The sequence below is a fragment of the Notolabrus celidotus genome, chromosome 4 (assembly GCF_009762535.1).
Source record: "Notolabrus celidotus isolate fNotCel1 chromosome 4, fNotCel1.pri, whole genome shotgun sequence".
Taxonomy (NCBI): Eukaryota; Metazoa; Chordata; class Actinopteri; order Labriformes; family Labridae; genus Notolabrus; species Notolabrus celidotus.
This window is the reverse complement of record NC_048275.1, coordinates 8759228-8782688: the sequence shown is the minus strand read 5'-3', so window position 1 is coordinate 8782688 and position 23461 is coordinate 8759228. Positions and strand designations below refer to the sequence as shown.

At 40.6% G+C, this 23461-nt stretch overlaps 1 protein-coding gene across 5 annotated transcripts in view; it reads right to left on the bottom strand.

Moving 5' to 3' along the window:
• The window catches only part of khdrbs2 (KH domain containing, RNA binding, signal transduction associated 2), a 128484-nt gene that overhangs the window by 85395 nt on the left and 19628 nt on the right, over positions 1 to 23461 (bottom strand). For all 5 annotated transcript variants that reach the window (XR_004630937.1, XR_004630938.1, XR_004630939.1 and 2 more), the window contains exon 2: positions 17320 to 17447. Coding sequence is in view for 1 of the 5 variants with exons in the window: in XM_034681220.1 (XP_034537111.1) it covers positions 17320 to 17447 (128 nt within the window). In the remaining 4 variants the exon portion in view is untranslated. The remainder of the gene's footprint in view (positions 1 to 17319; positions 17448 to 23461) is intronic.

Genomic DNA, 23461 nt, shown 5'->3' with positions numbered 1-23461 from the left:
AAATGTAACCTAAAAACGTATTCATTCAGTCTGGCTTTTATGTAGGGTATAACAATTTTATTACTTACCTTTTACTGTAATACTGATTTAAATGTTGTTTTATTATTTTAGTAATTTTAACTGTTACCTTATCTATTTTATGTATTTATTCATTCATTTATTTAATTTTTGTGTATCTACTCAGTTTTATTGATATTTTTAGCCTTAGTTTAACTTTTCAACTCTTATCATTACCCTTTTTTAAAATCTATTTATTTGAACTATTTTTTATTCTTAATTTTACTGCTTTAACTTATTTTAATTACACATATTTTATTTTGGTGTGCATTGCTCTATTTTTAATTTGTATTATTACTATTTTTCTTATTATTATTATTGTCCCCTAATACGTCTTGCCATTGTTTAATTTCTGCTTCTTTCTCATTTTTAAATCGCTGTAAAGCAATTTGGGTTGCATTTGATTTGTATGAAAGGTGCCATATAAATAAAGCTTGATTGTTTGATTGATTGAATTTGGTATAAAAATTTTTTTCCAATTCATCATAATAATACGCTTCACTGACAAGAAGACCAACGTGATGATTCATTGTGTGAGTGTTGACTGTATGGTTCTTACTCTGGTGCCGAGAAGGCAGACTAGCGGACAGGGTTACTTTCAAAATAAAACTCAATCTTGAGATAACCTCATTCCAAATACTCCTCACGGAAAGACAGTGCCACAATAGGTGGATCAGTGTCCCTGACTCGCATTAAGATACTTTAATATTGATAAAATAGAAACCAGGCGTGTGTAGTGAGTGACCACACTATGACTTAGAGAAGAGCCTCCTTGCTAACAGCTACAGTGTGTCCGCCTGTCAGTCAAATCAGCCATGCCACTAATTGTGCAAAATTTGTGACGTTATTATCTTCAAAACTAATGAGATTTAAAAGAGAAATCCACCTCTTAACTGTGCCTGCAGGTAGATAAATAAACTATTCAGATTGTCTTTTGAACCAGGCTGGAAACGTGTTTATTTTTGCTGTGAAGTTGAACTTTTTTCAATGGTTGTGTATTTGGCTTCTGGAGCTTTTGAAGCCAGCCTCTAGTGGAAACTCAAGGAACTGCAGTTTGTAGCACTTCGGCATTGTCTTCATTCCCTAAGGCCAGAGGTTGTCGCTTGATCCTGACATAAAGCAAAGGGGGTCCTGTCTCACGGCTTATAGTTTAAGTTAATCTATAGTTATTGAGAATTTGGAGCTGCTCTCACCAGCTCTGCTGTCATTGCCTGGGTTGCAGGACAGGATGTTGTTCCACTTCTCCCTATCAGCGATGGTAGGGGCCCAGTAGCTCCTCAGGCAGCTGTCAAATATGTGCCTGCTAACTGTCATTATTTCCCAACTCTTAAGACCAGCCTGAGATAGAAACTAACATTAATGAGGCACCAGGCAGGGGTGAACTGTGCCTGACATTGTTATAGGGTTTTGACCAATCAGAATCAAGTATCTAATACAGCTGGGTCAGTGGATTTATGCAACACAGACATGAAGAAGATACTGAAATGGGACCTGCAGATTAGGGTGATAATTTTTGTTTAGGTCATCACAAGAGGTTTTAGCATTACCACTAACCATCTGATCCGCGTAGTTCATTAAGGCAGTTTTAATGAGGATGCTAAATGCCTTTTAAAGCATCTCCCTGTTGTCGCACATTAGTTATTACAATTAGCTCTGATTTTACTCCCACTGTGAGTAGCTCCTCCATCTCTGTTGCACACTGCATTGTGGGACAATAGTGTCAATCAGCAGCACAAACAAACAAGTGATTTCATGCTGCATGCTGACATTGTGCTTGTTTTTATTATTTTTCCAGAATAAAAATGAAAATTAGGTACAGAAAACTCTTGTGTAGAGATGGGATGTTGTGTGTTAAACACAGCCAGGCATTTCATTGTTGCTATCTCATGGGAGGCATTGTAGCAGACAAAAGTCATCACACAAACACTGTCACATTGGAATCCCAAAGTGGAGCTGTGATGATATCGAACAAGTGCTTAATTTTAATTCTCACTTTGTACTCTCTCTACTGTATTCAGCACTTATCTAAGCAAAACACCTTTCCACTTGCCAGGCCTTTTCTTTAGGACACTGACATCTCTGGGCGGACAAAAATGGAATTTCTGTATGGGTAGAGCTGGGCTGCTGCACCATTTAAAGGTTACAATAACCCGGCACCGATAAGCTGAAAACTGTGGCACCCACCAGGACAAAATACAATTCAATGTGTTGTGGGCTGTGAATGTACCCGCAGAAAGGGGAGTTAAAGCAGCCGACAGAGGTAATATTTTTAAAACTAGCTTGTTCAAATGTGACAAGAGGAGAACTGTTTTCAATTTATTCTAATTAAAGGGGCAGAAATGATTTAATAACACTCTCACACGCACACATGCAGAATAGTCCCAGTGCTGGACTCAGACATGCAGACAGTATCACCCATTGAAAATCCATTTCATGCCCCAAGGTTATGAGATGCTAATCAAGCTGTCTCATTAAACAGCGGAGGATAAATTCTAGTTAAGCGATAATGAAAATGACTGCGCTGATTATCTTAATCATATTTTTTGCTGAGTAAGAAGCGTACAATTTCAACGCTTAAGCGCCGAGTGAGTGTCATTTGTTTACATGTCTGGACGGGACAAGTACAGATGTTCTTCCTTTTCCTCCCTTTAACTGATATCAACCCTGTTTTTCAAGGCTTCATTCCTTTACCGGAGGAGATGGGAGATAAAAAGTGATGGGGAGGTCACTGGAGCAGGAAACCAAGGCCAAATATCTTTATCCTGACAGGCTGTAAAACCACAACACACCTAATGCACATTTTACAGAGAGTGGTGCACAAAAACACACACGTCTTCACCCTTTGAAGGATGCGCAAGCCGGTGTGTGACAAGAAATCTCACATCCAAATAGGCTGTTGGTATTGCGGCTGGGTCACTAAAGTTTCTACTTATCCTCTCATATGTAAAAAAGCACACAATTATTTTACAACTTTTAATTTGGACTTTCTATCCATAACATTGCAATGTCCCTGGCAAGTGCACATCAGCATTAATAGTGTATTGGCAAAATCTGTTCCTTTGTCAGCTCTGCAAAATAAATCCCAGGTGCTGACAGCTGTAAGTAAATTTATTATTCATGTTGAAGATTGTTGTGACACAACAAATTTACTGGCTTTCAGAGGCCTAAAAGATGATTGGGAGATGATTTTGTGAGAAAAAATAAAGTAGGAATTCAATCTACTAATCAATATTTTACAGTGGTAAAATGTACCGCCTGATAAACTGTGATTGCTACCAGACGGAGGGGACCTGTTTCTGGAAATAGCCAAGGGTATACAAGTTTATGGATCTGTCACACACAGTGTGAATACAGAAGGATTTGCTCTGTTACTGATGCTTATAATGACACAACCACACACATGTGATTTCTGTAACGTACATGTCAGAATACCAGATTCATAAAGTCTGCAAATCTGGTGAATAATATCACCACATTTCTAAGCAACTGCATGAAGTGTGAAATTAAATTTGAGGCAAATCACATTTGAGAATCCATCAAGTGTCATTTGTTGATAACTGATCAATTCAAATATATCACCATCTATGATTGTACTTTATTTTTTTATATTTATTCCTGTGATGACTGGATAGGATAGAATATAATAGGATAGGATGCAATAAGATAAGATAGCATACAGGTCAGTAGGATATGATACTACTGTATGGTGCCATAACCAGATGATGATGCAATAAGATGTGACATGGTAAGATACAACAAGATACAATATAGTTTGGTGCAGTACAATAACAAAGTCATACGATACAAAACCATATGATACTATGCGACCCTATGATAAGATTCAATACATGATAGAATACGTTAGAATACGAAACGATACCATACGAAACAATACGATATGATACGAAACAATACGTAATGATACGATATTAACCAACAATACGATATTATACGATACGAAACAATACGATATTATACAAAACAATACGTAATAATACGATACGAAACAATACACTAGGAAAGAATACTATATGATACAAAATGATACAAAACAATACGATATGATACGAAGCAATACGTAATGATACGATACTAAACAACAATACGATATTATACTATATGAAACAATACGCTAGGAAACAATACAATATGACACGAAATGATACAAAACAATACGATATTATACAAAACAATACGTAATGATACGATACGAAACAATATGCTAGGAAACAAAATGATATGATGTGAAACGATACGATACGAAATGATACGAAACAATACGATATTATACAAAATGATACGTAATGATACGATACGAAACAACAATGCGATATTATATAAAATGATACGATACGAAACAATACAATAGGATATTATACGAAATGATACGCTATGATACAAAACGAAACAAAATGATGAGGATGACAAACTATACGGAACAATACGATATGTTACGATACGAAACAATCCGATAAGATACAAAGTGATACGATATGAAATGATACGGTACGATATGAAACGAAACAATACGGTATGTTACGATACGTAACAATACGATGAGATACAAAACGATACGAAACGATACACTAGGATACGATACGAAATGATACGAAACAATACGATATGTTACGATACGTAACAACACGATGAGATTCAAAACAATACGAAACGATACGATACGAAATAATACGGTACGATACGAAACAAAACAATACGATAGGTTACGATATGATAGGATACGAAACGAAACAATATGTTACGAAACAATACGATACGAAATGATACGCTATGATACAAAACGAAACAAAATGATAGGATACCAAACTATGCGGAACAATACGATATTTTACGATACGGAACAATACGATAAGCTAGAAAATGATACAATATGAAATGATACGGTACGATACGAAACGAAACAATACGATATGATACGAAACAATACGATACAGAACAGTATAGTACTGTAATGTTGCCATACAAAATGCTATGGTACCACAACCTAGGATGCAATATAATGAAATGAGGTGGCATGACATGATGTGACATGAAGTGAAGTGACGTGACGTGACGTGACGTGACGTGACGTGACGTGACGTGACGTGACGTGACGTGACGTGACGTGACATACACTGGAATATATTGTTATGGAAGTTTGCCTTGGACCGCAGTGCTTCTCACATTCAGCTGCGTCCACACTAATTAACACCAGTTGTCAAGTGATACCAGGGTATCTATGTGCTTGGAGCTTGATTTTTTGATATCATCATCAATAAAATGGTCCCTAAAAACTAGAAAGTATAATGGAACATGACTAAACAGACAGGAGAAGCACAGGTGGAACTAATAACACAAATGAGAGTTCACATTAAGGTGTGTCAGTAAAGCTGCTGCAGAGCCAGAGTCCTGTGGCTGGTCCTTGAAACCCAGCCAGCATCAGTGTTATTAAGAACACCTGTGATTCTCCTGTCAAAATGTCTGCAGTGAAAACAGCACACAGTATCTAAAAAATCCATCAGTGTAACATAAAGAATGATTTCATCAGTACTGCTTGTTCCACTGTTGGGTGACATTAATCTTCCACGTGTCACCTCGTCAAATTCGAAACCATGCATAAGAATTCTCCCAAGTAATGAATTAATTACTTTACATTTAATTACACTGCAGCAAGGCGGTAGCTGTAAGCAAGAGTGAGCACTGATAGACCGCTGAAATGTGGAAAGAAGGGATTTATGACATGGTATAATTTGCACCAACTACCAGTGACAGAAAGCATGGCCAGACATTATTGAATGGCTGACGTGAGAAAATAGCTGTGACACAAAGTGAAGCTGCAATATGAGGTAAAATAGAACCAATTAGTTTGAGTCTCACTGGAGCCAGGTGTCACAGTAAGAAGTCAAATATATTGATCAGTGAAAACTGTCAGGAACTCTTATCTGTGTAGCACCAATGTATTTCCCTCATAGCAGCACTTATTATATTTATGTTTATCCCTGCGTCACTTTCAGGAACAACAACCAAGCCGACAACTACAAGAAAAATTCACAATGAGTTCTCTGATCTGTCATGCAGCTATTTTAATGTTTTTGTAAGTGCTACAAATACAAAATGCATTCAGCAAAATGTCAAAATAAATTGGCAGCTACTTTTAAAATAACATGCTGTAACACTAAACTGAGGCTTGGACAGAAGCCTCAAATTACCAGCAGTAGCCTACTATCTAGTCTGATGATGAGTTCTCTGCCTTGTCTTCCTGACTTTCCTCATCAGTGATGAACTGTCACACTTAGCACCTCTGCAGGTCTGGAGCATTTATGTTGTGATGGCTGTATTAGCAGCTTTTTACTTTTGTAGACAATTTTGTGTTTCTATGTTTATGATTTGCATTGTATGTTAATCTCTTTCAGCTTTTTGGGTGATGTTATTTTCATTTGCAGCACGTTTCAGTTGTTGCATTTGTATTAGGATATTGTTTTAGACTAGCATCATTTCTGAGTTTTCAGAACATCATTCTTCTTATCATTCTCTACTTTCTCCGCAAGCTGAGGAAAGCTAGAGCCCCTGCCCCCATCATGCGCACCTTCTACAGAGGCACCATCGAGAGCATTCTCACCAGCAACATCACTGTGTGGTACGGGGCCTGCACTGCGTCCTGCCGAATGACCCTCCAGTGCATCGTGAGAACAGTTGAGAAGATTGTTGGTGCCTCTCTACCCTCCCTCCATGACATTTACTCTTCCCGCCTCACCCAAAAGCCCTGCGCATAGCAGGCAGCCCCTCCCACCTGTCTCACAGCCTCTTCAGCCTGTTGCCATCAGGAAGGAGATTATGCAGTCTCCGGGCCAGAACCAGCAGACTGAGAGATAGTTTTATCCACCAGGCAGTCAGGATGCTGGACTCTCTCCCTGTTTTGCCCCCTCTTCCCATAGTGCCCCCTTCACAGACTTAACCTGGTCACTGACCCCCCCCCAAATCAACGCTGAGGTCTGTTATCCTCAGGACTGAAACGCACACACTCACTTTGATTTTAAATTGCACTAAAGCAACGTTTTTGCACTGTTTTAAATTTTATTTTATTATTTTTATTAGCTTACTTCTTATCTTTTTCCAGCTTTCCTGTGTTTATCTGTTGTTGTCGTTGCTAGGGCCTGAGAGAAAAACATAATATCAAATCCTCAGTATGTCTTATGCATACTGCAGTTTATTTGACAATAAAGAAGACTTTGACTTGTGACTTTGACTTTATGACATTTTATTTAGCCAATGCAGGCTGATTGTCCCCATAATCTAGAACCACTGCAGCGTCATGTTTAGAGCTCTGGAGTCAACGGGGAAATAACCTCTTGTAAGAGGTTCAAAATAAAGCAACCAAGCTGGCAACAATAAGGGACGCATCATCCACTAGCCTTTCTTTTTATCAGGCTATCAGGTTTGATAACCAGCTTTGTTGGATCTCTTGGCATAATCTCCTTTGTTGGGATAAGTGAAGCCAGATGAGCAAAAGATACCCAGGGTATGTTAAACTCACTTTGTGGTATAAGCCTATGGTTGGGGTTTGGTTGGGTTTAGGAACAAGTTCTTACCTCCTCGCATACATCGCACAAAATAACTCAGAAAGTCATAATTTTCGATCTCAGGATCTTTTACTATCTGTTCCGAGGGTCAGGACTGAACTTGGGTAAAAGGCCTTCAGGTTTGCTGCTCCCTCGACCTGGAATGCCTCACAAAAGGATCTAAAACTATCTGATATGATATCTTTGAATGCTTTTCTGCAGTCCTTAAATGACTTGGAGGCTGAAGCATCTGTCTGTAGATGTTTTGTTTAAATGTGACATGCTGTTTTTCTGGAGGTACCTGTTGTGTAGCTGTTGTATGCGTCTTCTATTTGTATTTATGTCTATTGTCTATTTGTAACTCTGTAACTGTGCTGCTAGCTATCTTGGCCAGGACTCTCTTGGAAAAGAGATTTTTAATCTCAAGGAGCATTTCCTGGTAAATAAAAGTTAGAATAATAATAATAATAAGTATGAATTGGATAGATCGAGGGATAAGATCATGGTTTGGGTTTAAATAAGCAAAAATCTGCTTAACAGATAAACAAACCTAACATACATTAACCAATGCACTGTTTTCAACAAAAGTAATATTACATGTTGCCTGACCAAGATAGGTTAGTAGTCTGCTTCTTAAACAAGGTCAGCGTTTCTCTGTTTTCCTCTCATGGGGACCTACCCAGTTTCCTGAATAAAAGTTATCTGTATGATGAAAGTCTACATTTGTGCTCTTCATACTTTGTCTCCAGACTTCAACAGCATCAAAACAATAATCTAAGGACAAGATTCAGAAGTATTGCTTAAGAGGTACCTACCGTTTAGAAACAGTGTCATTTTGGTGCTGAATCAGATCAGGTAAGAGTCATAAATCCAATCAGGTAAGCGTAATAAATCTTGAGCCCAGAGATTCTTTTTACTGTGGGGGTGAACTTCCTCACTATCTGAAATATGCATTACACTTAATAATTTCTAATCTTCCTTGCAGGCTGTGTACATGATGAAAGAGTTGCTTCATGGGTCATCATTAAGTGAAAGTGCAGCGTTACCAAGATGTTTAAGATAGTGACACTGCACTCTTGTTGGGTGCTGACGGTGCAATTAAGTCGCAGAAGGTGCTCGGACAACTGCTCTGTCCCTGTAGACTGGAGTGCTTTGCTTACTTTGCAGGGCTGGCTCTGCTTTACATTCATTACACAGACACAGGATTTTAAACTTGTGCAGTTTCGCTTTGATTCTTTTCGTTTACTTTAGACCATATGTGTAATATTTTAAAAGTCATTTTTATGTCTCAGTGTTTCCCTGTTTTTTTACTCCAAGCTCCAATGGTTTTCATTAACCATCTAATCAGGAGTTTCTCACACCTGAGACACCAGGTGCATACAATTAACCAGCAGGTTTGGAATCCCTTTGTCTGTCCATAATCATTTCATTTTGCTTCCAATTTATTTTCTAAGCGCAAGAATCAGTATGCTTGACATTATACATGGAAAAATTAAGAAACGTCACCTAAGGAATTAGATGCAGTTCAGGTATAGGCGTTCTCTATTTAACCCCCCTATGTAAGGGTGAGCCATACATTGCAAATGCAGCTAGAAGTTACACTTCAAGGAAACGTCAATTTTCACAATTAAGAAGTTCTTTCAAACAACAATTGGACAGAAAAAGGACTTAATGAGGCAGAAACACAAGGACAGAAAGATATCCATGAGTCATTGTGGGTTTTGTGTTCCCAGGGAGCTTTCTCAATTGGCATTCTTTATAGATTTGAAATCAATTTAATAGACTGAGGAGTTCCTGAACACAGCTTAATTACTTTCTCAACACGATCCTGAAGAGGAAACAGCAAATTGATTCCAATGGGGCGTCCTGAGGGGCTCGCTGGGCTAAAGTGCACCGCCTGTGATCCTGAGGAGCAGCTAAATGTTCCTCTGCCCCCCTAACAGCCTCTTTTTCTCTGGTCCTTCTCTAGTAACAAAAACAGAATGAGTACACTACCGTTAAAAAATCGTTAAACCTTAAGTGTATAGTTTCAGAAACTGTCAAGAGTCAGAGATCAGGGGGAGACCGAGCATAAAAAGGGACATGCCCTGAGAGTGTGCAGGACAAAGACTGAAAGAATAACATTGAGAGTGTTTTGTTGAAGATCTCTTCTCCAAAACTCTGAGTGCACTTGATGGCAGTGACAGCGAGGGGAGGATTCACTTTAAATAATGCTGCGACAGAAAGTGTCATAGTGTTGGGTTTCAATGGAGCTCTGGAAGTTTAATATGATGTTGATGGTGCTAGCTTTGCCAAAACATATATAATGCAAAGTAAATCATAGCCTCTTACACATTGCAACAGCACAACAGTTGGCATCACCATCCCTTTGTAGTTACACATTACACCTTGAAAAAGCATAGTACAGGTGTCCCACTGGGCAATTTCACATCACATAACAGCACAAGAGACTAGGCTTATAAACATACAGCAGGAGCGTCACTTATACACACACTTAGACATGCACATAGACACTGCGCTGTCGCTACCTCCTGATTGGTCAAAACCCAATACAGTATCTCACAAAAATGAGTACACCCCTCACAATGAAGCACAAGAAAGTCTGCTAACAATTTGCTTAAGGACATGGATTACTGGAACCATGTCCTGTCGTCTGATGAGACCAAGATAAACTTATTTGGTTCAGATGGTGTCAAGCATGTGTTACGGCAACCAGGTGAGGAGTACAAAGACAAGTGTGTGTTGCCCAAGCGGCAAACTCCGGTCTCAAACGATGAAGCCAATGCGTAAGTGATATAAACTGCAATACATCGAAAATCCGCTTGAGGCTGGCTGCAGAAACACCGGAAACCACATAGATATGAATGGGAAAAAGACGATCTTTGCAGCATTAATAAACATGTTTGCAGCCTGGTTCAAAAAACGGCTTGGCCCTACAACGCTAATCTCTCTAATGGCACACACTGTACGGGGGGTGAATTTTTTTCTAACATGACGGTTAAGAAGATATTAAGATTATGAGTTTTGCCCAAATAAGGACATGACTGACGTGACTCCCGGTCGGGAACACACAGCCATTGGCTAAGAGACTCACACTACGTCACACTGCCTAGTTGAGTTCCGCATTACCAATATGGCTGCTGCCGTCGATTTGCTTCAAAACAGCTCTCAGGAACAGATGGGTGACGTCACGGATACTACGTCCATATTTTTTACAGTCTATGGTGTTGCCTACAGTCAAGCATGGTGGTGGGAGTGTCATAGTCTGGGGCTGCATGAGTGCTGCCAGCACTGGGGAGCTACAGTTCATTGAGGGAACCATGAATGCCAACATGTACTGTGTCATACTGAAGCAGAGCATGACCCCCTCCCTTCAAAAACTGGGCCACAGGGCTGTATTTCAACATGATAACGACCCCAAGCACACCTCCAAGACAGCCCCTGCCTTGCTATAGAAGCTGAGGGTGAAGATGATGGAGTGACCAAGCATGTCTCCAGACCTAAACCCTATTGAGCATCTGTGGGGCATCCAAAAAACGGGAGGTGGAGGAGCGCAAGGTCTCTTACATCCACCAGCTCCATGATGTCGTCATGGAGGAGTGGAAGAGGACTCCAGTGGCAACCTGTGAAGCTCTGGTGAACTCCATGCCCAAGAGGGTTAAGGCAGTGCTGAAAAATAATGGTGGCCACACAAAATATTGACACTTTGGGCCCAATTTGGACATTTCACTTAGGGGTGTACTCACTTTGGGTGATTTAGACACTAATTGCTGTGTGTTGAGTTATTTTGAGCGGACAGTACATTTACACTGTTATACAAGCTGTACACTGACTACTTTACATTGTATCAAAGTGTAATTTATTCAGTGTTGTCCCATGAAAAGATATAATTAAATATGTGCAGAAATGCAAGGGGTGTACTCACTTTTGTGAGATACTGTAATAACCATAATTAGATCTAAACAACAAAAGGGACGCCAGGGAGAACCTTATCATGCACATCATATCAAATCAATCTGCAGAAAGGACAACAGCACATTTCACCTCTGCCTGTTGACACTGTGGCAAAAAACGTTAGCCTCCCTCTGTAAAGCCTGGGAATAATGACAGTTACTGAGCACAGGTGTGAGAGCAGCCTGAGGAGCTACTGATAGGGGAAAGTGGAGCTGGTGAGAGCATTTCTAAGCTGCTCATCTCTACAGTCACTTAAACCATACACTGTAGTGGTAATAACAAGAGTGCTAAAGGTTGTGACATTTACGTCTAATGTTTAGAGGTGTGTCAACTGTAAAGCCCCAGAGAGGAAGAAGAGCTCAAGAGGACAGAAATGTCGACAAAGCCAAAAAACTTCTGCAAAAGTCCCCTTCACCTTGTTTTGGTAGGTTCATAGAATATTCAGCTTAGTGTGGACTGTAACAAATAAGAAGACTAACATTTTAATTTGACCGTTAACTGAAATATTGAGCTGAATGTTAATTTGTCTTGCAGGGAGTCTGATAGGAATCTTTTGCCATGGAGGCCATACTGAATTGGAGGGACTGTTAACAAATCAATTTACAATGAATAAAATCAGCTGAAAATCAATATTTTGTGTAAACTTATTAATGTCTCTAGTTGGTAGTCAGGCAAAAAGTGGGATAGCATATAGAGGTGGTTATTCAAATCAGTATTCCTTCAGGGTGAGAGAGGACCTCTCCTCCTGTGTGTCCTGTTGGGATTCTGAATGCATAACCACACGTTCATTACACAGCTTCCCTTCCTACATTTTTTCAGGTTACCATGTGATGATAAGCAACTGAGAATTTTCAAGTATCAACTAATTATTCTGATTGATCAGTGTGATCATTTATTCCAAGTACATTTCATATACAATCAGAGAATGTTTTAAAAGCTGTAAGAAGTATTCTGTATCAACAGCCTGGAATTTGTTGCAGAATAGCTTGAAACTCAATGAACCGGCGCCATTACATGTTTTTACATCTCAAATGAAAGATCTTGAAGCTGATTCTTCACCTCATTGTTCTTAGCTTCCCTGGTTACACAACTGACTCTTAGATAGTTTCTCCTTTATTGAGAATGTAACTGTTTGTGAATTGTGCTTTGGTTTCCTGTGTGTCTGTCTGTGTCTGCAACTCTGTGATTTTTTGCTACTGACTGTCTTGGCTCCCTTGGAAATGTTTTTTTATTATCTTAATGGGACAAACATCGCAAAATGAAGGTTAAATTTTAAACAAAAAAGTTCTTACTTAACTCACATCATAGATTGAAAGCTAATTTTAACTTACATTATGATAAATAAGTTAAATAATGCAGCATGCCATGAGTACAATCACAACCACAATCAAATTGTATGCATATTATCTTAAATGCAACAACCGTATAGACAATAAAACATAGAGAAGAACTATAGTGGCCCTTTAGGTCAAAATCAGACAACATTTTACAAAACACAGTGCTTTGTATTTCAGAATGTTAAAGCGTTCAGTGTAAAGGTGTTGTGTGTACAAATGTCTTTTGATCTTTGGGGCCACCATACAAAATAACATTTCCATAAAGGTAGTGCCCTATTATCCCTCTAGAACTCTACGCTCCCAACATGCAGGCCTGCTGGTTGTACCTAAAATCTCTAAAAGTAGTATGGGAGGTAGAACCTTCAGTTATCAGGCCCCTCTCCTTTGGAATCATCTACCAGTCAGGGTCCAAGAGGCAGACACCCCCCTCTCCACTTTTAAGAGTAGGCTTAAAACTTTCCTTTTTGATAAAGCTTAGAGTTAGAGCTGGTTCAGACTTGGACCAGCTTTTGTTATGCTGCTATAGGCCTAGACTGCCGGGGGAAGTGGTGCACTGACACACTGGGATCCTATCCCATCCCCTTCCCCCCAACCCCCCATCACTTACTTTAACTCTACCTGTCCCATTAAAGTTACTAACCATAGACCTTTCTGGAGTCCCTGAGCTCCATTGTCTCGTAGGTTCCTCTGAGCTGCCGTAGGCATCCTCCTGCTGCGGACGTTCTGGACTCCAGCTGATACGGACATGCTGGACTCCAGCGGCAACAGCTTCTACTACTCGTCTCATCACTATCACCTCTCTCTCTTACTCTCCTCTATCCCTCTTTCAAGACCCAACTTGGTCGAGGCATGATGGCTGTCTAACATGAGTCTGGTTCTGCCTGAGGTTTCTGCCTGTTAAAAGGAAGTTTTTCCTTGCCACTGTAACTAGCTAAATACTGCGATGTGCAATGCTCATGATGGATTAAGGTGGGGTCAGACTGAGTCTTACCCTGTCTTGAAGTTGGGTCACTGTTCATAATTTGATATACAGTGGTCTAGACCTGCTCTGTTGAGATAACGTTTGCTGGGATTTGGCGCTATACAAATAAAGATTGATTTATTGATTGATAGTCCGTTTTAGTATGTGCTTGTGATATGGCACTGGTACGGTTGTCAGCCACAGGTATATCTGTGCTTCCTACAGCACCTGCTGAACAGGTGTATGAATGGGTAAACCATTAATGTTCTGGTGCAATCTGCATTGCTGCACGAATGCCATGATTGTCCAGCGTTACTTTCAGCTGCCTGTTGCGTGTGTGTGTGTGTATGAATGCACACTCAGTGGAGCAGGTTTCTCTGATTACAGTGGCACCAAAGCTTTTTGGTTCTCCACAAGCAGCTGTGTGTCTGATGGAGCAGCCTCATTAGGCAACATTTCAAACTGACATTGCATAACTCACAACAACGTGTACTGTGTCACACGGTGATTTATGGTCACTGTTCCTCTCTGTACCCTTGGGTGCTTTAGTCCAGCAAAAACTTGTTTTTTTGATGACTACGTCAAAATAAAGCAGACATGTCTGATGACTTTCTATTAGCCTGTTTGAGGCTCAGTGGGATTTTAGGTGGTGACAAAAAAGTATTGTGCACAGGGTGGAGCGGACTAAGAGGACCTGTCTTATGATGGACAACCACATTTAATAAAACAATATAACTCACACACACACACACACGCTCAGTGTTCTTTCAAAGCAGCCTTTCTACTCCTGAATTTAGCTGTGAAGTTATTTTCTTTTAAATGCATACGTCAGTCAGTCGACGGTCAGTTTCTTTCCCCAGATGATAAACGTAAGACCTTGAAGGGGTTCAGTTTGTTTCTCAGGTGCCTGTGAGGCAAAGACTGCAGGAGATTTCAAATCCTAAGCAATTTAATATCCGGTTTGTATCACACACAGAAGAAAAAGCCTCAGAGATATTCTTCTCTTACTTCTCCAGGAAGAGAAAAAACATGTCCATCATTCACTACAGGAGATTTTTTTAAATAGTCATGTTTACCAAAAGAAAGCAAGTTGGGACCTGGCTACAACCTGGTGTGGTGATGCTTTGCAATAAGAATTGAGCCAAAAGCAGGAAACTAAAAGATCTTGTACAAAGTTTCAGGGGAGACTGATCAACGTTCATCTGTTCTTCAGCTGGAAGTAAGATTCTCCCTTTAATGTCTCCTGTTCGTGCTGTTCCTTGCAATTACAGTACAGTAAGGTGCTTAGTTGCCTTCTGTCCTTCCCTCTCACTGGCTGTAGAGGCTCTTCTATAAAAGCACTGACAATATTATCCAGATTTAAATCCTAGATATCCAAAATGTTTAGAATGATTATGCTGGCCCATATGAGTCTGACAGATAATCTGGGTGGAACTACAGACTGTATAAAACAGGGATGTACTCTGTGACAAGAACCATTGATTTCTGAAGCCAAACGATGGCGGAAATACTGATTCAATCAAATTTTCAGTCAACCGAGAAAGAGAAGAAGAGGTGGAGGTAAGGCGGGCATGAAGCCTCCTGGCAAACAGCTGCAATGTGTCCACCTGTCAGTCACGCTTCTAATTATACAAATCTATGGAAAACTCTTAGTCTTAATATCTTCAGAATGGATGAGCTATGAAAAAGGATACAACCCTTCCCCAAGAGTTTAGAAATGAGAAATGAGCTGTTCAGATTAAAACTTTATTTTGAACCAGGCTGTAAACATGTTTAAATGGATGGACATGGATGTTAATGGGGATTCCTTGGCCTTTGCAGCCAGTCTCAAGTTGTCACTTGAGGAACTTTTTTTTTTCGTTGCTTAGCGCCGCTCGAGTGGCTGCTTGTTGCAGCAGCTCTCTCTTTGTTGTTCTTTTTTCAACTTTTTTTCATATCTGTTTAGTTATGTTTGTATTTGGAGCCTGTCATGACTTTTAATGACTCATTTGTTGGCCATAGACACCAAACTGGCTACGTCTGCAGTGGTTTTTTTGCTATTTTTGTTCCTGTGTGTGTCCGGAGATCCTGCGTGTATCCATGGTAACATTGTTTACATACGAGATCAGCTGTTAGCAGCCCGTAGCATGTTGATACTAAACGATGCTAGGCCCGATGTTCCCTGTGAGCTGAGGAGAAGGAGGCAAGGACGACGTGCTGGTACTTAGATGCAAGCTAAATAAGACGACATCGACCTGTCCTTCCACCCACCGGTATGGGGAATGTAAGATCTATCTACGATAAGGTGGACGAGCTAACCCAGCACCAGAGTAGCATCATGCTAACAGAGCTACCACCGGACATGACCGCCACATTGGAAGGATTTCACCTGCTGTGGGCGGACAGGATACAGGAGAGCAAGACTGAACTAACTGGGGAAGAAGGCCAGCTCAGTCCTGGATCCTGTGGAAGTGGTGGCTGACAGGAGAATTATGGCCAAGCTGTCGTCTCTGATGGACATTTATTATCTATATATGTATTCTTGTTGAAATTCTTGTACTGTACACCTTTTTGTTTGCTGCTGTAACTCCATGAATTTCCCCGTTGCAGGACGAATAAAAGAGTATCTTATCTTATCTTATCTAACTCCAGTTTTTTTGCAGATTTACATTAGCTTCATTTTTCAGCATCAAAAGCTGCTGCTTGGGCTGAAGATTGGCACCCAATAGCCCCGTTTCCACCAAGCGGTTCAGTTCGGTTCGTCTCGGTACGGCACGCATTTTGTGGCGTTTGCATTGACTAAAACCGGGACAGGTCCCCAAATTACCGAGCCGTACCGTCCCACTTTTTGGTACCGTTCTGTTGTGGTGCCAGACATACTGATCCGACCCCAGAAGGTGGAGCTAGAAACACTGCAGTCCATTGATTGGTCGAAAGAATCATCACTTCCCATGCGACAGCGGTAATGAAGAACAACACATAACCCCGCCATGTTTAGATCTCCAGTGGACTTCGGGAAGATAACTTTTTTTTGTTTGGAAAATGGCGTCAAGAAACAGGGTTCCATTGTCGACCGTGGAGGTGCAGTCTTTCCTCACGTTTTTCTTCTTCGTTGCATTTATTAGCAGAGTACACTGTGTCGCACTGCCATGACGTCATGCTATTACATAGCCGCGTGGCTATCGGCTTTCGGCTTACACGCCGCCCACAAAGTAGGGCATGGTTGGCTGTGGAAACGCAAACAGGAACAGGCGTTACCGATCTGGCCCGTACCAAACTGTACTGATCCATACCAGACCGCTTGGTGGAAACGAGCCAAATGAGGGCCAAAACCAGACTCATTTCAGTGGGGGGTGGGGGGACAGGTAACCCTAACCCCATATCAGCTTAACCCTCCTGTAGTCTGGATGAACTTTTAAACTTTAATATTGAAGCTCAGGAAGCACTGGAAGTCCTGTGTTGGTTAGTCTCTTACCTTTGGATACTGTTGGATTGGAATGAGGACTCTTTCAGAGAGCTTGATATTTTTATTGCTGATGATATCAAGGTATTTCTTCATGTCTCCGTCTTTTCTCACATCATCCCCTTCATGCTTTTCAATCTCTGCAGAAAAATAAAAGAAGAAAAAAAAGATAACAATTATTAGTCTGTTATGTAAAACTCATCCGTCAACATATTTAAGACTGCTTTGGAGCCAACTGCAGCGTGACAGCCGAGTGCTGTAATATGAGGCTGGGGACACATTAGGACACATTTAACTATGCATTGCATCACAGAGTGACTATTTTGCTGATTATTTTGTGTCGCAGCTGTAAATATGCTCACTATGCAGGCTTAATGATATGAGATTATCCCACTGACTCCTGATACGCCTTTCAGATCAGGCCCTGTAATCTCATGATCCAGTAATTTCAATCAAAACAACAACAGAGGCAAACAGTAACACTCCTCTCGCTGTGCCTCACTTCAGCGCAAACTGAGCTCTTGCAGCCTGTCAGCAAGTCTCTGATCCGCACACAGCTCAGGACTTATGCTGATGGTGGATTAGACAAGTCAAAACATTTGATATTATCAGGAAAAGTCAATTGGGGTGGTTAAGATTAGATCAGATATTAAGATCTTATTTGCATATCATTGGTTCCAATGAATCTGCCGTATTTCTCCCCCACAGTTTGCAAGATGGGCACATTTTCTCCAAATTGGCCTAACAGTTCTCTTGTGTGTCCTCGGCCTTATTGCAATAAAATGAGAGATGAGTGGTAGATATTAACTGTCTGCTTTAGTTTGACAGGAGAAGCCCAGTCCCTGCAGTCTCTGAGCAGTGATACTTCTTGATTGATACATTTTATAGCAATTGACCTGGAAATTTCATGATATAATAGGTGCTACTGTGAGGCTAACTTTTTGCAGCTAGCAGGGATCCTACTCTAATTAACACTCAGTGGAATTATGTCACTGGTCTGTAGGATACTTGCTGAGCTATAAATGTTCGCCAAAACAGCCAGAGCGAGTCTTCAACCTTCCTGAGCTTCAATATTAAAGTTTAAAAGTTCATCCAGACTGGAAGACGTCACCCTGAGCTATCCACAGTTAGTGGTTAGAGCTATGAGCTTGATAAGAGTTTTTTGTAGATTTATTTTTGAATTGGAGACACAAGATTGGACAATATCTAATAATGCTGAATGTCTTTTTAATTAAAATGTTCTTCCTTTAGCAATTGTTCACAAGACTGGGCTGAGACTGAGTCTAAAAGCATTACATAAAATCACAATAATGGTACAACTCCCTCACTAGACAATACCACAAGGATCATTATGTGAGCCAGAGTAAGCAACATACCACCTCATGTGATCTCATGCAACCTCACTTAAAGCTGCTGTTAGTAGGAAGGGTGTCAAAAACTACACTTTTTTTCTGCTGGGTTTGGAGAAAAGGACATAATACCCATCGGTACTCATTGGTAAGTAAAGTAATTTGAGACTATTGCAAAATCTCTGTGTTTTCCAATACCTTTGTATAAAGCAATGTTATTATTCCCTTTGTTCCCGTTATGACGGACCAATCATAGCTAATCTCCAATCCTCCGTCCTGATTGGTCGAGTGGCAGCCCCACTACGTTGCCCTGATTAGCTGGGAAGCCACTACTTCCTCATAGAACGTGCACAACGATCTTTTGTGGGCAGGTGTTAGTGTTGGCAATCGAAATCTCTCTCTGAACTGATGTTTATATCACGACTACCAACAGCAGCTTTAATGTCAGGTAAAGCAGTGTATACAAGACTGACTACAACCAGGTGTAGTCTTGCTTTGCAGCAGGCCTGTATGATATGAAAAATATGCTATGCACGATAACATTGTTCAACATATCTATTGAATTGTTCAATTATCTATATATCTGCTGCTCTTCATGTGTTATACAGTACATGTGTTACAGCATGTTCTTCTTGAGTCCATAGTATATCAAAAATGCCATTTTTTTAACCACTAAATTGGCGCCAATCAATCTGAGTGTTGCTGATAACTCACTTGAGCTTCATCTGACTGCATCAGAATGGTGCAAAAACATAACCTCAAGCCTCCATTCAACAGGTAATATGCAACTATGTTGAGTGAGAAAAGATGGCTTGTTTACAAAAAAAATAGTTATTGCAGCACTCATATCACCATAACAATGATATTGGTATTCACTGTGCAGCCCTACTTTGCAGTGAGAAGTATCAAAAGCTGAAGTCAGGGAAAGTCAAGATGTAGATGTTTGGAGAGAGACACTTCTAGCATGGGTTATCATGAACTGAGGGTGAGACTCAGTTACATCTCTGTCACAAAGTTTATGCTAGCTCACAGCAGCTCTTCAGTCCTTGAATGTTTACACTTACTTTGAAACACTGCAGCGGCTCTGTCTCTTTCTCACTGATGAGTTGTTTTGGCTCTGGGGGTACTGATGGGATTGACCAGTGTTTAAGAGATAACTCAAGACACAAGGGTTGTTGAACAGGTCCTGCCAGGCTTTTGCCCATTAGGGTGTGCTGCAGGTGTGATTGTGGACCAGTAGGTGGTATGATTTACTGTATCGTGTATATGTACAACATTAGTATAGATATGTCCAGGGGCGGCAATGTGGGGCGGGGCGGTATCTGGTAATGCTGCCTAAACAGTAAAGGTAAATAGTTTTACCTGTGAGATGTTATTTGTAATTGAAACCAAGCAAATTAATGAAGCCACAAAAGCTTGGTTTCCATTACCACCTCTGTCTGATATCGGGACTAATTACCTTTCATTCACCCGCTGCATTAATCTGTGCTCATAAATGTACATTTTGTGCTTGAACATTTTTGACCAGCCATACATTTTGAGGTGGTAAAGCACTTTTAGGGGGGCATTTGCCAAACTGGTAGATCAGGCCCTGGATATCAGGGCCTCTGATGATCCGCCTCAGATCATCAGATGCCAACCTCCTGTCCCCTATCACCAAGTCCAAGCCCTGCACCTTGGGGGACAGAGCCTTTGCCATCGCTGCCCCCACTCTCTGGAACTCTCTCCCTCCACACATCCGTGACTCTGACTCACTTCAATCATTCAAAAACCACCTCAAGACCTACCTGTTCCAAAAAGCATACAACACATGACCCCTCTCCCTGCCCCACCTCTGTCCCTGTTTTGTTTTATTTATATGTTTTATTTTTTATTTTTACCTTATGTAAAGTGACTTTGAGTACTTAGAAAAGCGCTATATAAATTCCATGAATTATTATTATATGTCAGACTAAGACTATCTTCAAACATGTGAAGCGTGTTGAACAGTGTAGGAGAAGTAATACAGTAAGTTTCCAACATATGGCACTATGTCTATTATCACAAATGTGTATTGTGTAGATACTTTCAGGCTCAGAGCATCAAGGGCTCTCATCAAAGCAGAAAAAGATCTGATTCATTTGACAATAGAATGAATACTAAGAATAAAACCTAGTATGGTCCTCACAGCGGTCTCAGTGCTTGGGTCATAAATACTTAATATGATTCAAATGATCAGGGATGCATGATTTTATCAGCATGAATAATCAGGGTCAGATAGAAAAAGTTAATTATTGGTATTGGAAGATATATAAGTGTCCATGGATATTTTTTTGGCTGATACAGTGACGCATTAATGATGCACACATATTGTCAGCTTGCGTGCACCAACAATGAGTTTCAAAATGCTGGCTGAATGGAAGTATTTAGAAGTGTCAGAAAGAGACAGCAAATGAGCTATTTGCAATGCGTATAAAGTACAAGTGATGCAAGGAGGAGCAAAACAATACTCCTCTAACTCCACCGGTTTAATTGTGCATCTCAAAAAACCGTCAAACCGTCAAGCATTAAGAGTTTCTGAACAGTAGGCACAACAAAGCACCAACGTCAGAGAATACCTGTCAGCAGTCTCTACTTCAGTGATTTGGCTAAAATATAGCAGCGACCTCCAAAAGATAATAGAGCTTAACAAGAAAATCACTGAATTCATTGCTCTTGATAAACAGCTTTTAAGCGTGGCAGAAGACTGAAGGCTTCTGCAGGGGAATGATGTATTTAGATTGGCAAGAGTCCAACATGGTGCATCCCTAATTATCAGAAAGGGGTGACAATTTAGCTCAGGGGTTGGAGTGCGCATGCCATGTACATAGGTTTAGTCATCACTGCATAGGCCCCATGACTCTCCGCTCTATGATGAATATCATCACACTCTTTGCACCATATTTTTCTGGTCTGTCTTCACTGCACCACAAATAAAGGCAAAGGCCAAAAAATAACTGTTAAGAAAAAGGAGACAAAGGGGAAGACAAAATGGACCAAACATTAGTAACAACCAAGGGTTTCAGTCAAGACAGTTTCAGTCTTAAAGGACAGAATGGACCAAAGAGAAAAGTACAAGGATAAATTCACCTTCAAATCAGCATTTAGAGTCCCAAGTTCGCACAAATGATCAGTCTCAGTGTAAATGAGTATCAGCTTATTGTTCCCAGGAAATGCTCTTCTAACAGTTTTCTTTGATGTGACCTTCACGATGTCCATTAATCCAGCTTAATGACCCCGCTGTTCCCAGCAGTTCCAGTATTCACTCATAACAGCTTGTAATGGCCAGCGGTTTCTGTTTTCCACCATGAATCAGGGTGATTTGTTTGATATGCCCTATTGTCTGTGAAATCACAGAGACTGAACCCCAACAGTTTGAAGGGCGTCAGTTCTTCCAGCGTGACACAATCTCTGTGATTGTGCCTGATTGTGTGAGGAAGATCGCACAAATCAGAACAAGCTTTCCCCCTTTTTTTTATTTTGCAGTTTCCCTCCGAGACGCTTTTCACCAAAGGTGTCTTGAAATGCAGTAATCAAAATGGGCAGGTTGGAATGAATTGCTGCTTAAAAAGAATCTCAGTTAACTCTTCGTATAAAGAAGCCGGTGACACAGTGGCAGGCCATAACAAACACAGTAATGAAGTGAAGAAGGAGGGTTGGACATTTACGGACTGCTTTCCGAAGCCGCCGAAATCAAAGGCTGTTACTTTAACAAATCATTTAAAATCCTGTCAAAAAAACACACAAATCTATTCTCACATCCCCCGATGGTGCTGTGATGGAAAGGCAAGTAAACCCAGTGCGCTCTTTAGACCAGTAATGCCCCCTCAGAGCACCATCACCTGCCCCTGGGTTCAGACTGAGCCAAAAGCTGCTGAAATCAGAGGTAAACAGACAGAAAGACTCCTCCAACCTTTTACTCCCATCAACACGGTTGATTAACACCTCCTGATGTGACACTTTTACACATAATAGGTTTCCTAAGAAAGCATGCCCTTATGAAATGTGCTCTTAATAGCATTTATATGTCTTGCCTTAGGGAATAGAATACCTCCTGTGGTGTGAAAACACACACGCATATTTCAAACTGGGACATTCACTGGACAGGGTGCTATGGTAACAAGCTTGGGGGATGAAAGAAACAGGACTGTCTCCATGTTTTCCTCAACTATTGACATAACCTCATCTGGGATCATCTGGGAAACCAAATGGGGGCCAATTTCATGCAAAGTTTTCATGGAGACCCAAAGCGTATCACTGATGGGCCGATGAAGGACCTTACTGATCTTCATTGGGGCTGTCAAACGAATATTTTTAATCAGGACAAATTGCAGAATTTGAATACAAATGCTGCACTGCTACACCAGTGAGGTCTAAAACCATGACTCAGAGGTAGGATGAAGCTTCAAAGCGTTTATTCTGTGAAATAGAGTTTATCTTTATTTAACACTGTTACACATTAAGAAATATGCAGCAGTGCATTTACAAAATGTATAATGTTAATATGATGTGCAGTTATTCTGAGATCACTTTAATAACTCACTGACGTCCAATAATCCCTGGTTATTGTGACAGCGCTTGCAGTTTTCAGGAGTTCCAGTTTTGTTGCTCTCTCTGTTTCATACAGGTCCTGTATGCGTGAAACTGTTGTTCCCTGTGACAGTAGGGCACATGATAAGTGACAACATGCCATTCTGAGGGCGTCCAGTTACTGCCGTTACACACTGACAGCAGCAGTGTGATAAACTGCACCTGTATGCTTTGGTGGTAGGTGGGATATTTTAATT